This window comes from Danio rerio, chromosome 8 (assembly GCF_049306965.1).
Source record: "Danio rerio strain Tuebingen ecotype United States chromosome 8, GRCz12tu, whole genome shotgun sequence".
Lineage (NCBI taxonomy): Eukaryota > Metazoa > Chordata > Actinopteri > Cypriniformes > Danionidae > Danio > Danio rerio.
This window is the reverse complement of record NC_133183.1, coordinates 39,788,836-39,803,934: the sequence shown is the minus strand read 5'-3', so window position 1 is coordinate 39,803,934 and position 15,099 is coordinate 39,788,836. Positions and strand designations below refer to the sequence as shown.

Here is a 15,099-nt window from a genome sequence, read left to right as displayed (position 1 = left end):
ATTAACACACCTTTATTAAATTACAATAATTAACAAATTGCACAAACAAACAGTAATATTTAAGAGTAAACTAATGAGCTATTTAAAAGTACACTTTAAAGAAAACCACATTTATAAGAGAGACTGTGCCTTAAAGCATATACTGCTCTGTCACACTGCTTTTATTTATTATTTTAGGTTTGTTTATGAATGAATTATTTAAGTTAAATATTTCATGTATGTGGTTTAATATTTAATTGGTCATTAAATCAAATGAAGAAGCTAGCTACTTTATTTTTTGACACTTCAACCGATCAATAAACAAAGAAATGAACAACCACAGATTATTTTATTCTCTCTGTAAAGTATTTAGATACTTAGACTATACTAAATAATTAGACTATTCTATATAGTTTTTAACATTGTTTGGGCTCAGTTGGGATTATTTGTTAATGAACTGCCACTCATCTTTCCATTAAACATTTTGATATTAAAATTATGTTTTAACTTTATGTCTCCAAGATTGCATTGTAATTTTCTAAGTTAAACTAAACTAGTTAAACTAGACAATTAAAATATGCTGTAAAAAAGTTTAGGTTGATAACTATTTTATTTTGGCTGGAAATGATTTACTGCTGGTTTTATCTGACCAGAGAACAACACAATGTTGGAATTGACGTAGTAGCATTGTGTAAAGTGCGATATGAGACAGCATATTTAATCCTTGCACTATTTTAAGTGAATGCATTATTTATTCCACCGACTCCAAAATTAGGAGTTAAGAGTCTCATCCAAAAAACCCAGAACCGAACATCCCTAATCGACGCCCCATTGATGTTTCTTTGAACATCAGGTGCCATTATTAACTGTTTATCAAGTTAAATTTCAAACTGAACCTATAACTGTTTTTGATTAATTCAAAGTATAGCCCAGACTATTTTTTTCCTTTTCAAAAGCAGAAGCAGTATAGCCTAAACAGGACAGTTTTACAAATGTACAGATAAGCATTTTTATAACTGAACATCACAAAAGGCCTACAAGAATTTTCAGTCCATTTTTATATACAGGCCTATTATAATTTTAAAGAAAACTGCTAGGTGGGCTATATTATTTTAAATCTAGCCTATATTATTTTTATTAATTTCCTCTGTATCTGTCACTTGCGATTCAATGCACATGTGCTGAGCGAGACGAGAAATAAGGCAATATTGACCATTTTTTATAGGCCACTATAGTATATAATAGTTTGTTTTTACATATAGTATTGCATTAATTTGCATTGACGTTTTGTAGTTTGTAGAGGCCTAAAATGAATGCCTCGATTTGGAGTTATTTAAAACATAATCCTGCGTTTTTAACATTCTTTAAACCAATGTTTTTTATTATTATTATTTAATGTGAATAACTTTTAATTAAAAATTGTAATGTATTTATTAAACCACCTTATTGGGAAAAAAAAACGATCAATTACAGTGCTTCCCGCAGGTTTGAAATATAGGACTTGCAGCATTGAAACACCATTTACCCACATCACATAGTTAACTATGCGACAGACAAAACTTAATTGCATTTTTAATAATAATTGTATTTATTATGACACTTTTTCTTTTAATGGGTTAAAGTAAAAAAAAAAAAAAAGAATGTTACAAAAGAAAGAAATGCTTTATGCTATTTAGGAGCAATGTGCAGCCACTGACAGGTAAAATTCGCTTTTCTCTCACAAGTTAAAAAAGCAAATTAGGCTTGCCACGATAGACGGTGTTGACGGTGATACCGGTTTTAAGACGCAACACCGGTGACATCACGTTTTTACCGTGACACCGTCCTCACATTTGTTTTTTCTAAGTATTCGTTTTATTTATTTATTTTTTTATTAAATATTTATTTTAATTAAATGGAAAATAGAATTCGTAATAATTTACTTAAGGCCAGAGCATGCTTTATAATTAAAATCTGAACATAGTAATGCGTCATATTTCATTTATCACGTGAGAATAAATATGCAAGGCATACTCTCATTTTAAAAATCACGCGACCATCATCTCACAGTGTTTAATAATAAATATCTTATTTTTATTAAAACAAGAATGATGTAGCAATGCCGCGCCATCGACAAGCCAACTGCAGAGAAACAAAGCAATCATCACGGCAACTGAAGTGAGCACTTTTTCCGAAGTTCAGCTCTTCTTTTTTTGCACTTTATGCATTTCATGTAAAAAAATAAAAGATGAATATGCCTACAAGAATGTAACCTGTGTGCGCGCGTCTTTTATCACTGAGGCCGCTGTCTTTAAAAACCGAAAGTTGCTTCATCTGTCTGGAAATATTTCGGCTTTTAATAAATGAAAAGTTAATTTAGGTGAGCCAATATTAAAAATTGCTATAAAGTAACTGTGAAGTGCGGCAACACATCGAATCTGAGGTCTGATCTCATCTCTCTCTCGCTATCATTCAGACATCGAAACGCCACACAGGTCAAGTCGCAAAACTGAGGCTGGTACCAGCTGACAGGTAGAACAGCTGAAGCCTTTGCGAAATCTTTCAAAATACAGCGCTGAAATTAACAGGCACAAATATCTTTGAGCCAGAAAGTCACGCCTTATCTGTCAAAACGCAATTCGAGCCAATAGGAGTTGTGTAGCCTATTAATTATATTAATTCTAATAAAATGAAAACCAAATTAAACTATTCATTGCATTTTTCGATTGATAAAAATATACGTAAACGAAAAAAAATCAAACGGTGGCTAGTTTGTATTAATGTGTCTTAAAATTAATAAAAATATGCTCAGCCTATTTAAGCTTCACGGTTATATGCTGCGAAGCATGTTACTGAACTACAATATCTCCGAGGGAGACTATATAACTCGATAGACAACATTACCTTGAGGGATTTTAAAAACAAAAGGTGTTTTAAAAAAGGAACAACACGCCAATCGGCAACAAATAAAACATCTTGCCAGAGTATGCTGTGTGTAATCCGCCACTGACAGTGACATAAGACACCTGCGCCTGTCAACTGTGCTTGTAAGAGAGCTCAAAGCTTGTATGGATATAACCAAAAAAGCAAGATCATATAGTTATAAATATTCCATAACAATACTTATCGAAATATTTATACATTTACATGTTGATTATTTTTTTAGCCTGTTAAATAAAATTACTTTTATTTAGCCTGTCTTTAGATTTTTTACACAATGTTTAATTTCTTAACATTTCTTTCTTTTTTATTTAAAGTTTATATATAAAATGAGTGCTAGCTTGTTTAGTTGTGATCATTATGCAAGGATCATATTTCATATTCGGTTTATTCTTCACTAGCCTATAAATTCGTTAATAAGGCTATTTTATAAACGGATTGTTCATAAGGACTAAGCTATTAATATATAATGCAATAGGCTAAATAATACATTAAGAAATAGAGTGGAGGAACTAGGAACTATGACGTCACTTTGTAGGCTAATCGGCTGCTAGCATAAAACTGGTTCCCTCGTGGAAATCCCTATAGGATTTTCCCATAGGGTTTTCGAAGATTGCGAATAATACGCTCTGTGTTCAAACACTGTTCATTACACTTACACGTTTTGTTCAGCCGGATAATTGTCACACGAAAATATAACATTGAGCACTTTTGGATCTTAAATGCAAACGCAAGACTTAAAAAGCTAACATAAGGCTATAAACGGACTACAGCGCCCTCGGGGCGCTCGTCAGTGACGTCAGCCCCACCCTACTACAGACGACTTATCAAGCTTATTTTTAGAAATAACGTCCATGACAAAGAGTTAATCTCTCAGTATATTATATTGTAATCCACGCTATATATTATAAACTAATAAATACGCAAACACACATAGACCTTTGTGCCTTTTGGATCGTTTTTACGTGGGAAATACATGTTTTGCTTTGCGGTTGTTCTAAAAGTTTAAAAAATGTGTATAAATGTGCCTATATAGTATTATTATGAGACATATTTAAATAAGTGTATCGCTCGCGTGCACACAGCCCGCTTACCTTAACAGACGACGGCGTGAGGAGGAACAAGTCTATCAAATGCCTGCAGGTTTCATCATCATGGACACAGAATAACATTCAATATTCCTTTTGTGTCACGAAGTACAGCGAAAAACAGCCCAATACAGTCACATCTGCTATACGTTTTATGGAGGAGTGTAAATATTGCAGTTATGACAGAGTTAAATGTGTTGATGAAGAAAAAAAGACGAGAAATCACTTGATCACGTTAAAATGACAGTTAACATGCATGTATTTTTACACATTTATTCACACGTTTGCATTACTGAGAGCAGGAAAGAAACTGAGCAGTATCTTCATATTATCGTTTAATTAAAATGAATGATCAACAAATGAATCTGTCTCGACAGCCTTTACATGTGAAGGAATTATCTACACACAATCTGAATTCTCAATTAGAATAATACAACAAACTATAAAATACTATTCTGAAAATACTTAAATCACAGACTAATCCAAACGCCCAAGCGAGCTGCGCTCCAGACCAGATCAGCTCGATGACGTATAATGCCCCCGACGCAGCCTGTAGTCTCATTTAGCAACTTGATAGCAACCGTCTTTTTAAAGAAGCATAATCGATTTAAAAGTTGAAGAGTGTGCTGTAACTGATGTGTTTTATGTCGTAGAACAAAACGTGAAAGTATATTGAGTTGGTGTTAGCCACGGACCTTATTTGAGCGATTTTACTGAAACCCCATTCAAAAAACCCATTGACTTTGGGACGAGGGAACCGGAAGTGCTAAAATGCTAACTCGCTTCCGGGTTTTTGCATACAAATTGACGTCATAGTTCCTCCACTCTATTGAAGTCAGGTAGGACAACAAAAGACAACCAAACATGTTCCCCCTGTTAGCAAATGTAACCAAAAAGTATCTTTACGTGCAACAAGCTGCTCATCTGAGGGTGTGTTCAGCACGATGGGGAACATAGTAAGCCCCACAAGATCCCATCTTAAGCCAGAGATGGTCAACATATTGGCCAGGATTCCTCGCAAAGAACAAGTAAACCTCACTGTTAATAAATGCCAATTTACAATGTTTTATTTTTTATTTTTTTTTAAAGACTGTGTCAACCTGTCATTTTTGTAATGTAATTTTGAAAGCTTTTCTTTTATATTTGTTTCTTGTTCATTCGTTTAATCTTATTTAAACTTTGTGCAATTTAATTACTTATCTTGCTATTTTATTTTCTTATTCGTTTTAAAAACATTCTAACATTCATCACATTCGTCCATTCAAACAATTTACGCCGAATTGGCAATTCCCGCAAAACTGAAAGTGAAAGTATTATATGCATTTATAAGCTATTTAAAAGCAGAAAGAAAAGAGGAAACCCCGACCCCCACTATGATACCGGTATTACCGGTGTTGTCACATGTCGATTAACCGGTGGGGAAATTTCCTCATCGTCACAACCTTAATTTGAATGATTTTAGATGTGTATATAAAATAGCCTATGTAAAATATTAACATCATCAAATTAATAAAATAATGACAAATTTGAAATAAATGACAGAAAAGTTAATAAAAACAGACATTCTCTAAAAAATGTAAAAATCGCAATATTAAAATGAGTAGATTTTTTTTAAATAAAATGCGTTGATTAACTATTACTATTGGTGTATATATTTTACAGCCAGTCTAGATCTCATTACGTCCTCTCCCGAGTATATAGCCGAAGTTTTTCTTAGTCGTTTACATTAAAGAATCTATTATTTACTTTTTCTCTCTGTATCGCGGCTGAGTGTGCGCTGTCAGCTGAATATAGGCTTAAATTAAATCTAAAAAGCAACTAGCCTGCGAGCTAATATTTGTTTTTGTTTTTTTTCGCATAACAGCCAATTTCAACCGCGAGGAGATACCAACAGCTTGATATGCAACATTTTCTAAAATGTTATTTAGCTTGGAATAAAAACAATTCACAAAAAATGATTTAGTGTGTGTGTTTTTTTAAGATTGGATTAGCCTATTTCACAGTGTGTAAACATTAGAAATAATAATTAGGCTAAAATACAGTAGATTACCCCTTCATTCAGATATATGTCGTTGTTTGGGAAACTCTCCCCTGGTCTAGAAGTTTCTCTTGCTTCTTATCTGCTCCACAAGCGCAGCACGCTTCTTCCTCTGGCTCTGCACCAGGGCTGGGTTTCCCAAACAACAACGTAACTCGCGGCAGAAATATCATAGTACAATGTGTCGTTTGGGAAAAGAACGATGTAGTGACGAGTGTGTCCCAAAACCTGTAGTTTCTCTGTCACAGATCTATTGTTTGACCCACATTAGTTATAACGTAAAATGCCCATAATGATGCTCTAAACGAGGTGGTAACAATTTCTTTAGAGAGAGAGAAAAAAAAAACATTATTTTATTTGCAAAGTATATTGTTTTACACAATCACACATTTAAAAAAAAAATCTATCATAGTTTTGGTGAAAACATGCACTTATATTCCATATTAATTGAAATATATATAACGGCACATATAAGACCTATATTTGTTTCCTTTACAAATATTATTAAGAATTTCATTTCTAATTTCATATATAAATCATTAATGGTTGTAGGCCTAATTTACAGTAGGCTATTTATTTAGAAATAGAAAAAACTTTTTAATATAATATTAATTATTATTATTATTATTAAAGTAGGATATTGCAAACAATATGCAAAATAAATGCAAACAATATTCCATGACTCCCAATATCAATTGCTACGAGCCTAATATAGAAATTTTAATTAACACGTAGTTCAGTCCATAAGTTGCTGTGAATAGAAACAGCCTATATAAGCCTACATTACCAGAAGTTGGCCTATAGGTAAAAGGTATATAACCGGGGATTTTGTGTCAACCTTGCTTGTGAAATATACTCAAGATATACCCCTGCCCTCATCTCAAACAAAATGTTTGGCTATTAATGAAGCAGCCTGTCTGAGGTGTTAATGGGGCATTGCGCTTTAACCGAAAACAACAACAACCCAAAAGCACTAAATTGGTTACAGGGGTTGCTTCAGAAAATTGCCTAATAATAATAGAAGTAGTAGTAATAATAATAATAATAATAATAATAACTACTGGCATGTTTATAACTAAAGTTGTTTTCACTTCGGTTGCACCACATGCTCTTAAGGCAAACCGTAGTTAGTAAGGTCATAAGCTCTCCGTAAAGTCATACATAGTTGCATTAAATCACCTAATATCAAATAAAAAGTGTTTCAATCGTTAAACTGATTTAGAATTCTGCAACTAATGCATCTACATATAACTGTTCTTTGAAAATTTGCTGTGAATGCACACAAATTACACAAAGTTATCAAAACATAAAACTTGATTTTTTAAATATTCTACACGTTAAAGAAAAAATAGCAGGGAGAAAAAACCCAGTCATAAAGAAATGTATGTTAACACAAAACATTTCTTGAAACAAAATTAAACTCTTCATTCACAAACCGAAAGAAATGCGAGATTTAGGAAGAAAATAAGGCTGTGAATAGAGGGAGATCATCGCAAGCTCCTCGATGTAAACTAATCTCACCGTCATCTCTTTTCTACCATTATACATGGGGGGAGGCTGCGGTAAATTTTTAGTTGGAACACAGCGTTAGGTTTAAACTGAGTGAAATGCTGCAACACAGAAATATTTAGTAGTGCGTACATTGTAAATTAGTGTCCCTTTAAGTCACAACTAGGCTTCATTTTAACTTACACACTGCTGGTGCAACTGGCCCCATGTAATCAAAAAAGGCTGCATATTAATAAGTGGGTCGCGGGTTATAATCTAAAAGCTATTGCCAGTCAAACACAGCACAGCCATTACAGCAAAATGGAGAGATTTAAATGTACATATTGCACATATGGAATTATCCACTCACTGCATGTCGTTCACCTTGATAAACATGCTAATTGTCTTATTATTATTAATATTATATTGTATGCACTTATGAAATTAAAGTTTATAGAGCCTGGTTTATACTTCTGCGTTATGATCGGCGTAACCCACGGCACATGCAACCCGCGTAGCTGTTTATTTTACTTCTGCGCAATGTCTCTGTTGGTCTGCATTAACACTTTCAAAACGCTAGTTGGCAGTGAGGTGTTAATGTTCCTCTGTGTTGAGTTTCTTCGCTGTTGTTTTGTTTTTTCTAAACGCTTCCTGAACATGCAAGTGACTCAAACTCGCTCATTTTGAGGCTGGAACCGGCGGACGTGGAACAACTTTAACTATGAGATAAACACAAAACAAAACTTTCTATCCAGAGCTCCTTCATGGGACTCCACACGTGTAAACAATCGCTCTATTGGGCTCGCACCACTCGCACGGCTCTTGGTCCCGCCCCCAGACTTGTCAGCGCTGCCAAGCCGACCAATCACGACCATCAAACAAATCACGACCTTGCGCTCTGTGTCGTTGCGACTTGTAGTTACATTTTTTGAGAGGTGCACATCATCGACGCCGACGGCCAATAAACAATGCTTAAACATTAAAATGTGCTTTTAGAAACTTAAAATATTTATGTTTCTAATATTTAATTATACATTTGCTGTGTTTAATATAGGGGATAGAATAGCATACAGTATATAAAAAAAATTTTTTTGTCCTTTATACCGAAATAGGCCGGCTATAAGAGGAGGCGCTCTATTAAACAAGCAGAAACAGCACAGACTGTTCACTCTGCATGCATGTGAAAGAAATGAACAGAGAAAAATAAACAGACGATAAATAATAGGCGACTCACCTTACGTGCCGATATGCCCATTTATTTAATTCATAACTGCCACTAATAGCTATGCAAAAGGGAACCTATTTTGAGTGTTTGGCATGTAGTGACAGATTTTCAAATATTTGTAACCTGGCCTATAATAAATAATAATAATTATTGATAAAGCAAGTTATACTGCAATCAGGTGATGTGTTTCATTGACTCGATAACCTTAATATTTTGTAGTGTGTGCTGTGACGCGATTTTCATTTCTTGCAATGTGCGCATGTTTAAGATTTGAGGTAATAACATCGCCATGATAGTCAAAGAAATGTAAACATTCTTTTTACCCCAACACAATTTAATAGGGCGCTATAAAGGCTAAACAACTTCATTCTTATATTTGTTTAATTTTTGCAGCCTGGGGCTATACTTCTCACCATCTATTGTATCTTTTCTAAAGCATACAGTATAGTGTAAAAGCATGTTTATTACTAAGAAAAAAGAAAATGTATTTTTTAATTGATCACATCACATAATCTACTGTAGGCTACATTACACATACAGTAAGGGCTGCTCTATTATGGGAAAAATCATAATCACGATTATTTTTGTCATAATTGCAAACAAGATTATTCAAAACGATTTTTCAGCTGAAGTCAAAATTATTAGCGCTCCTGTGAATTTTTTATTTATATTTTTGTAATAAATATTTCCAAAAGGATGTTTAACAAATTCAGGATTTTTTTTACAGTATTTTCTATAATATTTTTTTTCTTCTGGAGGAAGTCTTATTTGTTTTATTTTGGCTAGAATAAAAGCAGGTTTAAATATTTTGAAACCTATTTTAAGGTCAATATTAATGACTTGCCCAATTATCCTAATTAAGCCTTTGAATTGTACTTTAATCTGAATGCTTGTACTTTGAAAAATATATAGTAAAGTATGTGCTGTCATCATAACAAAGATGAATGAAATCAGTTATAAAAAATTAGTTATTAAAACTATTATGTTTAGAAATGGGTTGAAAAAAAAATCTTCTTTCCATTAAACAGAAATTGGTGGAAAATGGTTGCTAATAATTCAGGAGGGCTAATAATTCGGATTTCAACTGTATATATGCAGTTATTTTCCTCCCTGTAAATGAGCAAAGGGAAATATGTACAATAGAATAAAAATATGAAACAAACTGTGCTTTAAGCTTCTTATAAATGATCACTGAACACAGCATTTTGACACCTATTTGACCATTAAAACGCTCACAGTAAGATAACTTTAGATGTGTGTACTCTGCTCGTCTAGCCTAAGTGCACACACACAGCAGCATGTACAAATCAGATTATGAAAAATGATGAAGAGCATGCTTTTCCTTTTATCCTTTATTTTTAGTTTTTTTTTTTTTGTTTTTATTTACACATTTTTTTAAGTGGTGAGGACAATATTCACTGGTTCCCCCCTCCAGTATAATAATTAAATGTTACATTTTTAAGAACTTCACAAATAGCCTAAATAACACTTTTCAGTATCAGTGATAATATAAATAGTAACTAATAATAATAATAATGATAATAATAAAAAGAAGAACAAAAAATATTAGCCTATTGATAACAATATAAATGAGATGTTGAGGAAAAAACAGCGTAGGCTACTAACTCTCCACTGTTTTTGGTAAATTATTTGACAGAAAAGCTAACATGCTGACACATTGTCTGGATTAAGCAGACCTAGTTGGAGTCGCAATGTTTCCAGCAGCACTCAATACACGTTCAGACTTTCTATCGCAGTGCTTGTAGCGCAAATGCACAAATGCTTTTTCCTATGCTACATTTCTCGTCAATGTCTTCCATTTATCACTTTCTCTTTTGTATCTGGCCATTTTTAAATAGGGCTCTGCGATATCTGGCTGACAAAAAAATCAAAAAATAAATTTTAATTTTTATAATTTTATATATTTTTATTTTATTTTTTGTGCTCATAATATTGACCTTTGCAGTTTTTACCTTTTTATTATTCAGCTAAACTAAAAAACGGAAGACTTTCTCCAGTGGAAAAATATAATAGGGAATATTATGAAATTATTGATTGCCTTTTTTTAAAATTAAGAAAAGTCTTTACATGGAAAGGTCATATCACTTTCAATAGTCCACAATGATTCAAAGCAGCTACTGAAAGTTATACTCGCATATGTTGCTGTTAAATCATGTAGTTGTGTGATGTATAACCATGGTGTAAGTGCACACCTAAGGATTAACCTTTTTTCCAAGAAAGAGACTTTTAAACGATATTGATGAACAGTTGATATGATCTATTAAAAGTCAGTGATGCTAACAGTTAATCATCTTGTTTGCTTTCAGGCTCTAGCACTGGCAGAACAACCTACATGAGAAGACCATGGACAAAAGCAGACGTGAAGGCTGTAATGAGTTCAAAAGACTGATTATTATTATACACATTTTCATTTTTTTTCCTTGTCACAGAGTGACAATATTTAACCATTTTCAAACCCACTTCTGTTCCATGCCAGTGCTTCACAGTCCATCATCACTCTAGGGTAGTCTCTACATTGCTCTACAGTTTGCCTCTGCTTCTCAACCCATGTCTGCCACTACTCCACAGTCTGGTACTGCTCCACAGTCCAGGTCCACGTCTGCTTCATGAGCCTGGGCAATACCCATCACACAAAAATACATAACCCACAAATGCAGTCCCTCAGACTAAACATTTACAACAGTGTTGAGTAGCAAAAAGACATGTTTTTTGTTTTTTATTTACATGTTTGAAAATGGTCAAATATTGTCACTGTGACAAAAAAGTGAAAATGTGTATGATATTAATTAGTCACATTATAACACATTATATTACTGTCACATTACGAAATTTAGTTTTTAATCTGTTTTGTGTTCATATCATTCTGTATGTATCATTCAATTTGTGGAATCAAACTTTTATGTCTAGTTTTATCTTTTTTTCTTTTTTTCTATCTTTTTATCTATTTTTATCCATCTATTTTTTGTTCTTGTCAGAGCGATAATAGTTGATGCATTTCATAATAAAATGTATATACATGTTTAGTTCCCCTGCTGTTTTCCTGGACTTCAAAAGTAAAATTAAAAAAGTTTATTTTTTTATTTCTGTCATTGAGTGGCAATGTTTTGTATTTGACAGTATTCTAGTGCACTACCATGTTGTGTTCTAGTATAAATATTTAAATTTGAAAAAGAATAATCTGTTGAACGACTTAATTAAATTTTAAAATACCATTAGTTTGTTTATAAGCTGTAATCATTCATTCATTCATTTTCTTTTCGGCTTAACCCCTTTATTTATCAGGGGTTTCCACAGTGAAATGAACCACCAACTTATCCAGAATATGTTTTACGTTGCGGTTGTTCTTCCAGCTGCAACCCATCACTGGAAAACATCCATACACACTCATACACACACACTACGGACAATTTAGTGTATTCAATCCCCTGTACCGCTTGTCTTTGGACTGTGGGGGAAACCGGAGCACCTGGAGGAAACCCACTCCAACACAGAGAACATGCAAACTCCACACAGAGTTCACAGAGGGGAACATTTGTGCTCTGGCCAAGTAAAAGAATAAAATAATGAATATGTTATCGTACAGTTGTGCTTCTGGTTGTTCATGGTTGAAGGTTCTTTGCCAATTATGTTCTTTTTTTATCTGAAGTTGCCTTTCAAAATATCTACTGTCCTATAAAATAAGAGCAAAGGCCCTTAAACAATTAACTCTTCATACTTTAATGTTAAAATGCTGTCTTTTTCAGGTTATTGTTCAACAGTACATTAAACAGATTGTTTAACTGATACAACACAATAAGCCTACAGAATTGTTAAATCAAAAGTGTATTTTAAGCAAAATAGTATTTTGTCATTTAAGAAGTGACAGGCAGAACCTTAGCAACTGAGATGGGTTTAGCAGGTGTCTAGCTGAGGAAAGCCAGAGTCTGTTCTGTTGTCACCCTTACTGCAATAGCAGAATAGTGTGATATGTAAAATGTGTTAATCAGTCCTTTTAAACCATGAAGGGGCTAGGTTTGTGTGTAACATGTAAACAGACCTTGTAAACCATGATTTTGTCTGTCCCCATAAGCCTGTAAAATGTCACATAGTTAATTTGAGTGTGTTGTGAAACTAAAATTGCTGTTTTTAAGCGTTGTTTGCCTTTTGTAGCTCAAATAAAAAATTTTGGCACAAGTTTTATGTTCGTAGGATGTTGGCAAAGGTATGTCCCCGTAAACCACCAAAAAGTCACATTGACCTCATAAACCATGTATGCCTGTATGTGTGTGTGTTTGTTGCACTGCTGGAGTGAAGGTTAACCAGTCCACACAGTTCATGCGGCTATAATCTTTATTATCTTTTATTAATAAACTATGTACAATATTTACACGTCGGCTCCAGGTCTCTTGCATGAAGGTCTCTCAGCGACGTGGTCTCTTCTGGTCGCCGCGCGTCTCTGGTGAAGATGGGGAGCGGGACCGTTTCCCTCCGGCGTCCCGGACCGAAGATGCCGCACCTGCTGAGGACGAGGAGGGCAAAGGCTCGGTCTGGCAGGAGAAGGTCGGCCTCTTTCTCTTCTCAGCAGCATAGGCCTCACTGAACAGATCGAGCGCAAACACACACAAGCAGACATCATGTGAGATTTGGACAAACACTAGAACATGCGGCTATGCCAAGTACAGTTTACTCACGCGTCTATGATGGGAATGACGTATCGGCCGCTGCCGTCTATCATGACTCCCTTTCGGTCTGGGTCGTCCACCTCCAACAGGAAGCTGCGGGGAATCCCTGTGCTCTTCCGGATGCGCTTGTGCGGCGCGGAGCGGCTGCCCTGTGAATTGAGGAGTGACAGTCAAACTCTGAGCAAACAATCTGACTGATGAGGACAAGAGCTCAAGTTCACAGCAACCGTGAGCTTGGAAAACCCAGTTACCACATTAGTGGGGCAGTGCCTAATGTGGTGTCCCGGGATCCCAAGCAGCCTCATGGCCTCACTAGTGAACATCAGAACCATGAGAATCAGCTCAGACATCTCTCACAAAGCAAACCTGTCAGTGTCTGAACGCTCACCTGCTGGAGTAGTAGCACAGGCTGGACTGGTACATCACCGCTTTCAGCTTGTCCTCCTCTGACGCCTTTGCCTCAGCCAGATTCTCAGTCTGTTTCACAGGCATTTGCACATTTGAATCTTTTTCACCCTCAACCCTTCAAACAATCTCAAATCTCCCTAAGAAGCTGAGTGCGTGTGCGTATATTGTGTGCTTTACATTGCGTTTTGCTATTGTGCTATTCATTTGTTCAATACCTTCAACAACTGCTCCAGTGAGAGGAGTGAAGGATCAGCTCTAGGTGAAGGTTCACGCCAGCGTCCAGCTTGATGTCTGCAAAACAAAGGAGCTTGTGTGACTAAAACACCAGGGACAGACCAGGAGTCTTCATATAACATCTAACAGAGGACGCGTGTGCTCATTTCACAGCACTTACCCAACAAATCTTCTGTTTGAGGACTTCAGTCCCGCCGCAGGGATCCGTCTGATGATGACCGACGTGTTTTTAGGGATGAGAGCATCATCTGTGTATTCTGACAGCAAAATAAAATCAGAATCAGCACATAATTATGGAGCACGGTATACTTTGAGAGCCATTAGCCTTTTAAAACAGCCAAAACATCCCTACATGTCAGCATCAGCACCACCTTACAGCTTCCAGAAGTGTCTGATGTAACGCATCTAATGTTAGCGTAGAACAGTTGAAGTGTCTTTTCCTCAACTCACCTTCATCAGTCTGGGCGTTGCTGATCTTCAGCTGGCAGAACTTCAGCCTCTTGCTCCTCATGATCTGCCGCTTCAGCTCCCCCGCGCTGATGTTGAGGCCTTCAAACTGGAGCGAGTCGTAGGTGAGTCGACTCTGGAACCTGTAGTGAACACAAGACATACTGAACACAAACACAAAGCACAGCGTAATAAAAAGGGTCAAACCTGAGTGATGGGAACAGCAGGCGATCAATCGACGTATCCAACGATCAATAATATCGATAATCTGGAAAAATTGTCACGGAGGACGCAGAGATCAGATGCCAATCGACACAGCGAGATTCAAACAACACCCACAGGACGGTTGTCATGGATGCTGATGATGAACACGTGACGCATGCGCTGTACAACTTCCGGCAATATTATCATTATTAATATTAATTTTATTGATAGTAGTAGTAAAATCATTGCGATAAGTATAATAAAATAAACAGCAGAACAGTTGGCCATATCTTAATAATAATACACAGCGACGTTTCCCTGCACGAACGATTCAGGCCTTCGCCAAGAAGACTCGGGTGAGTCGATGATTCAGGGATTGATTCAACT

The 15,099-nt window shown here is 35.4% G+C and overlaps 1 protein-coding gene and 1 long non-coding RNA gene across 3 annotated transcripts in view; one reads left to right on the top strand and one right to left on the bottom strand.

Moving 5' to 3' along the window:
* The window catches only part of LOC141375850 (uncharacterized), a 26,435-nt gene extending 14,658 nt beyond the window's left edge, over positions 1-11,777 (top strand). Inside the window, exons 11-12 of the long non-coding RNA XR_012384657.1 lie at positions 11,065-11,126; positions 11,235-11,777. This is a non-coding gene — a long non-coding RNA (uncharacterized lncRNA). The remainder of the gene's footprint in view (positions 1-11,064; positions 11,127-11,234) is intronic.
* Positions 11,708-15,099, bottom strand: LOC141375847 (E3 ubiquitin-protein ligase RBBP6-like). Of its 2 annotated transcripts, XM_073910822.1 has the most exons (7): positions 14,512-15,089; positions 14,222-14,318; positions 14,043-14,118; positions 13,808-13,896; positions 13,671-13,731; positions 13,429-13,568; positions 11,708-13,333 (listed from the first exon to the last, which is right to left on the bottom strand). In XM_073910822.1, exons 1-7 carry the CDS (start codon positions 14,669-14,671, stop codon positions 13,159-13,161), a joined length of 798 nt encoding a protein of 265 aa, XP_073766923.1. In that variant the 5' UTR covers positions 14,672-15,089; the 3' UTR covers positions 11,708-13,158. The 2 variants fall into 2 exon arrangements, with proteins under 2 accessions (XP_073766923.1, XP_073766924.1); XM_073910823.1 differs by lacking the exon at positions 13,671-13,731 and having other exon boundaries at positions 11,842-13,333; positions 14,512-15,099.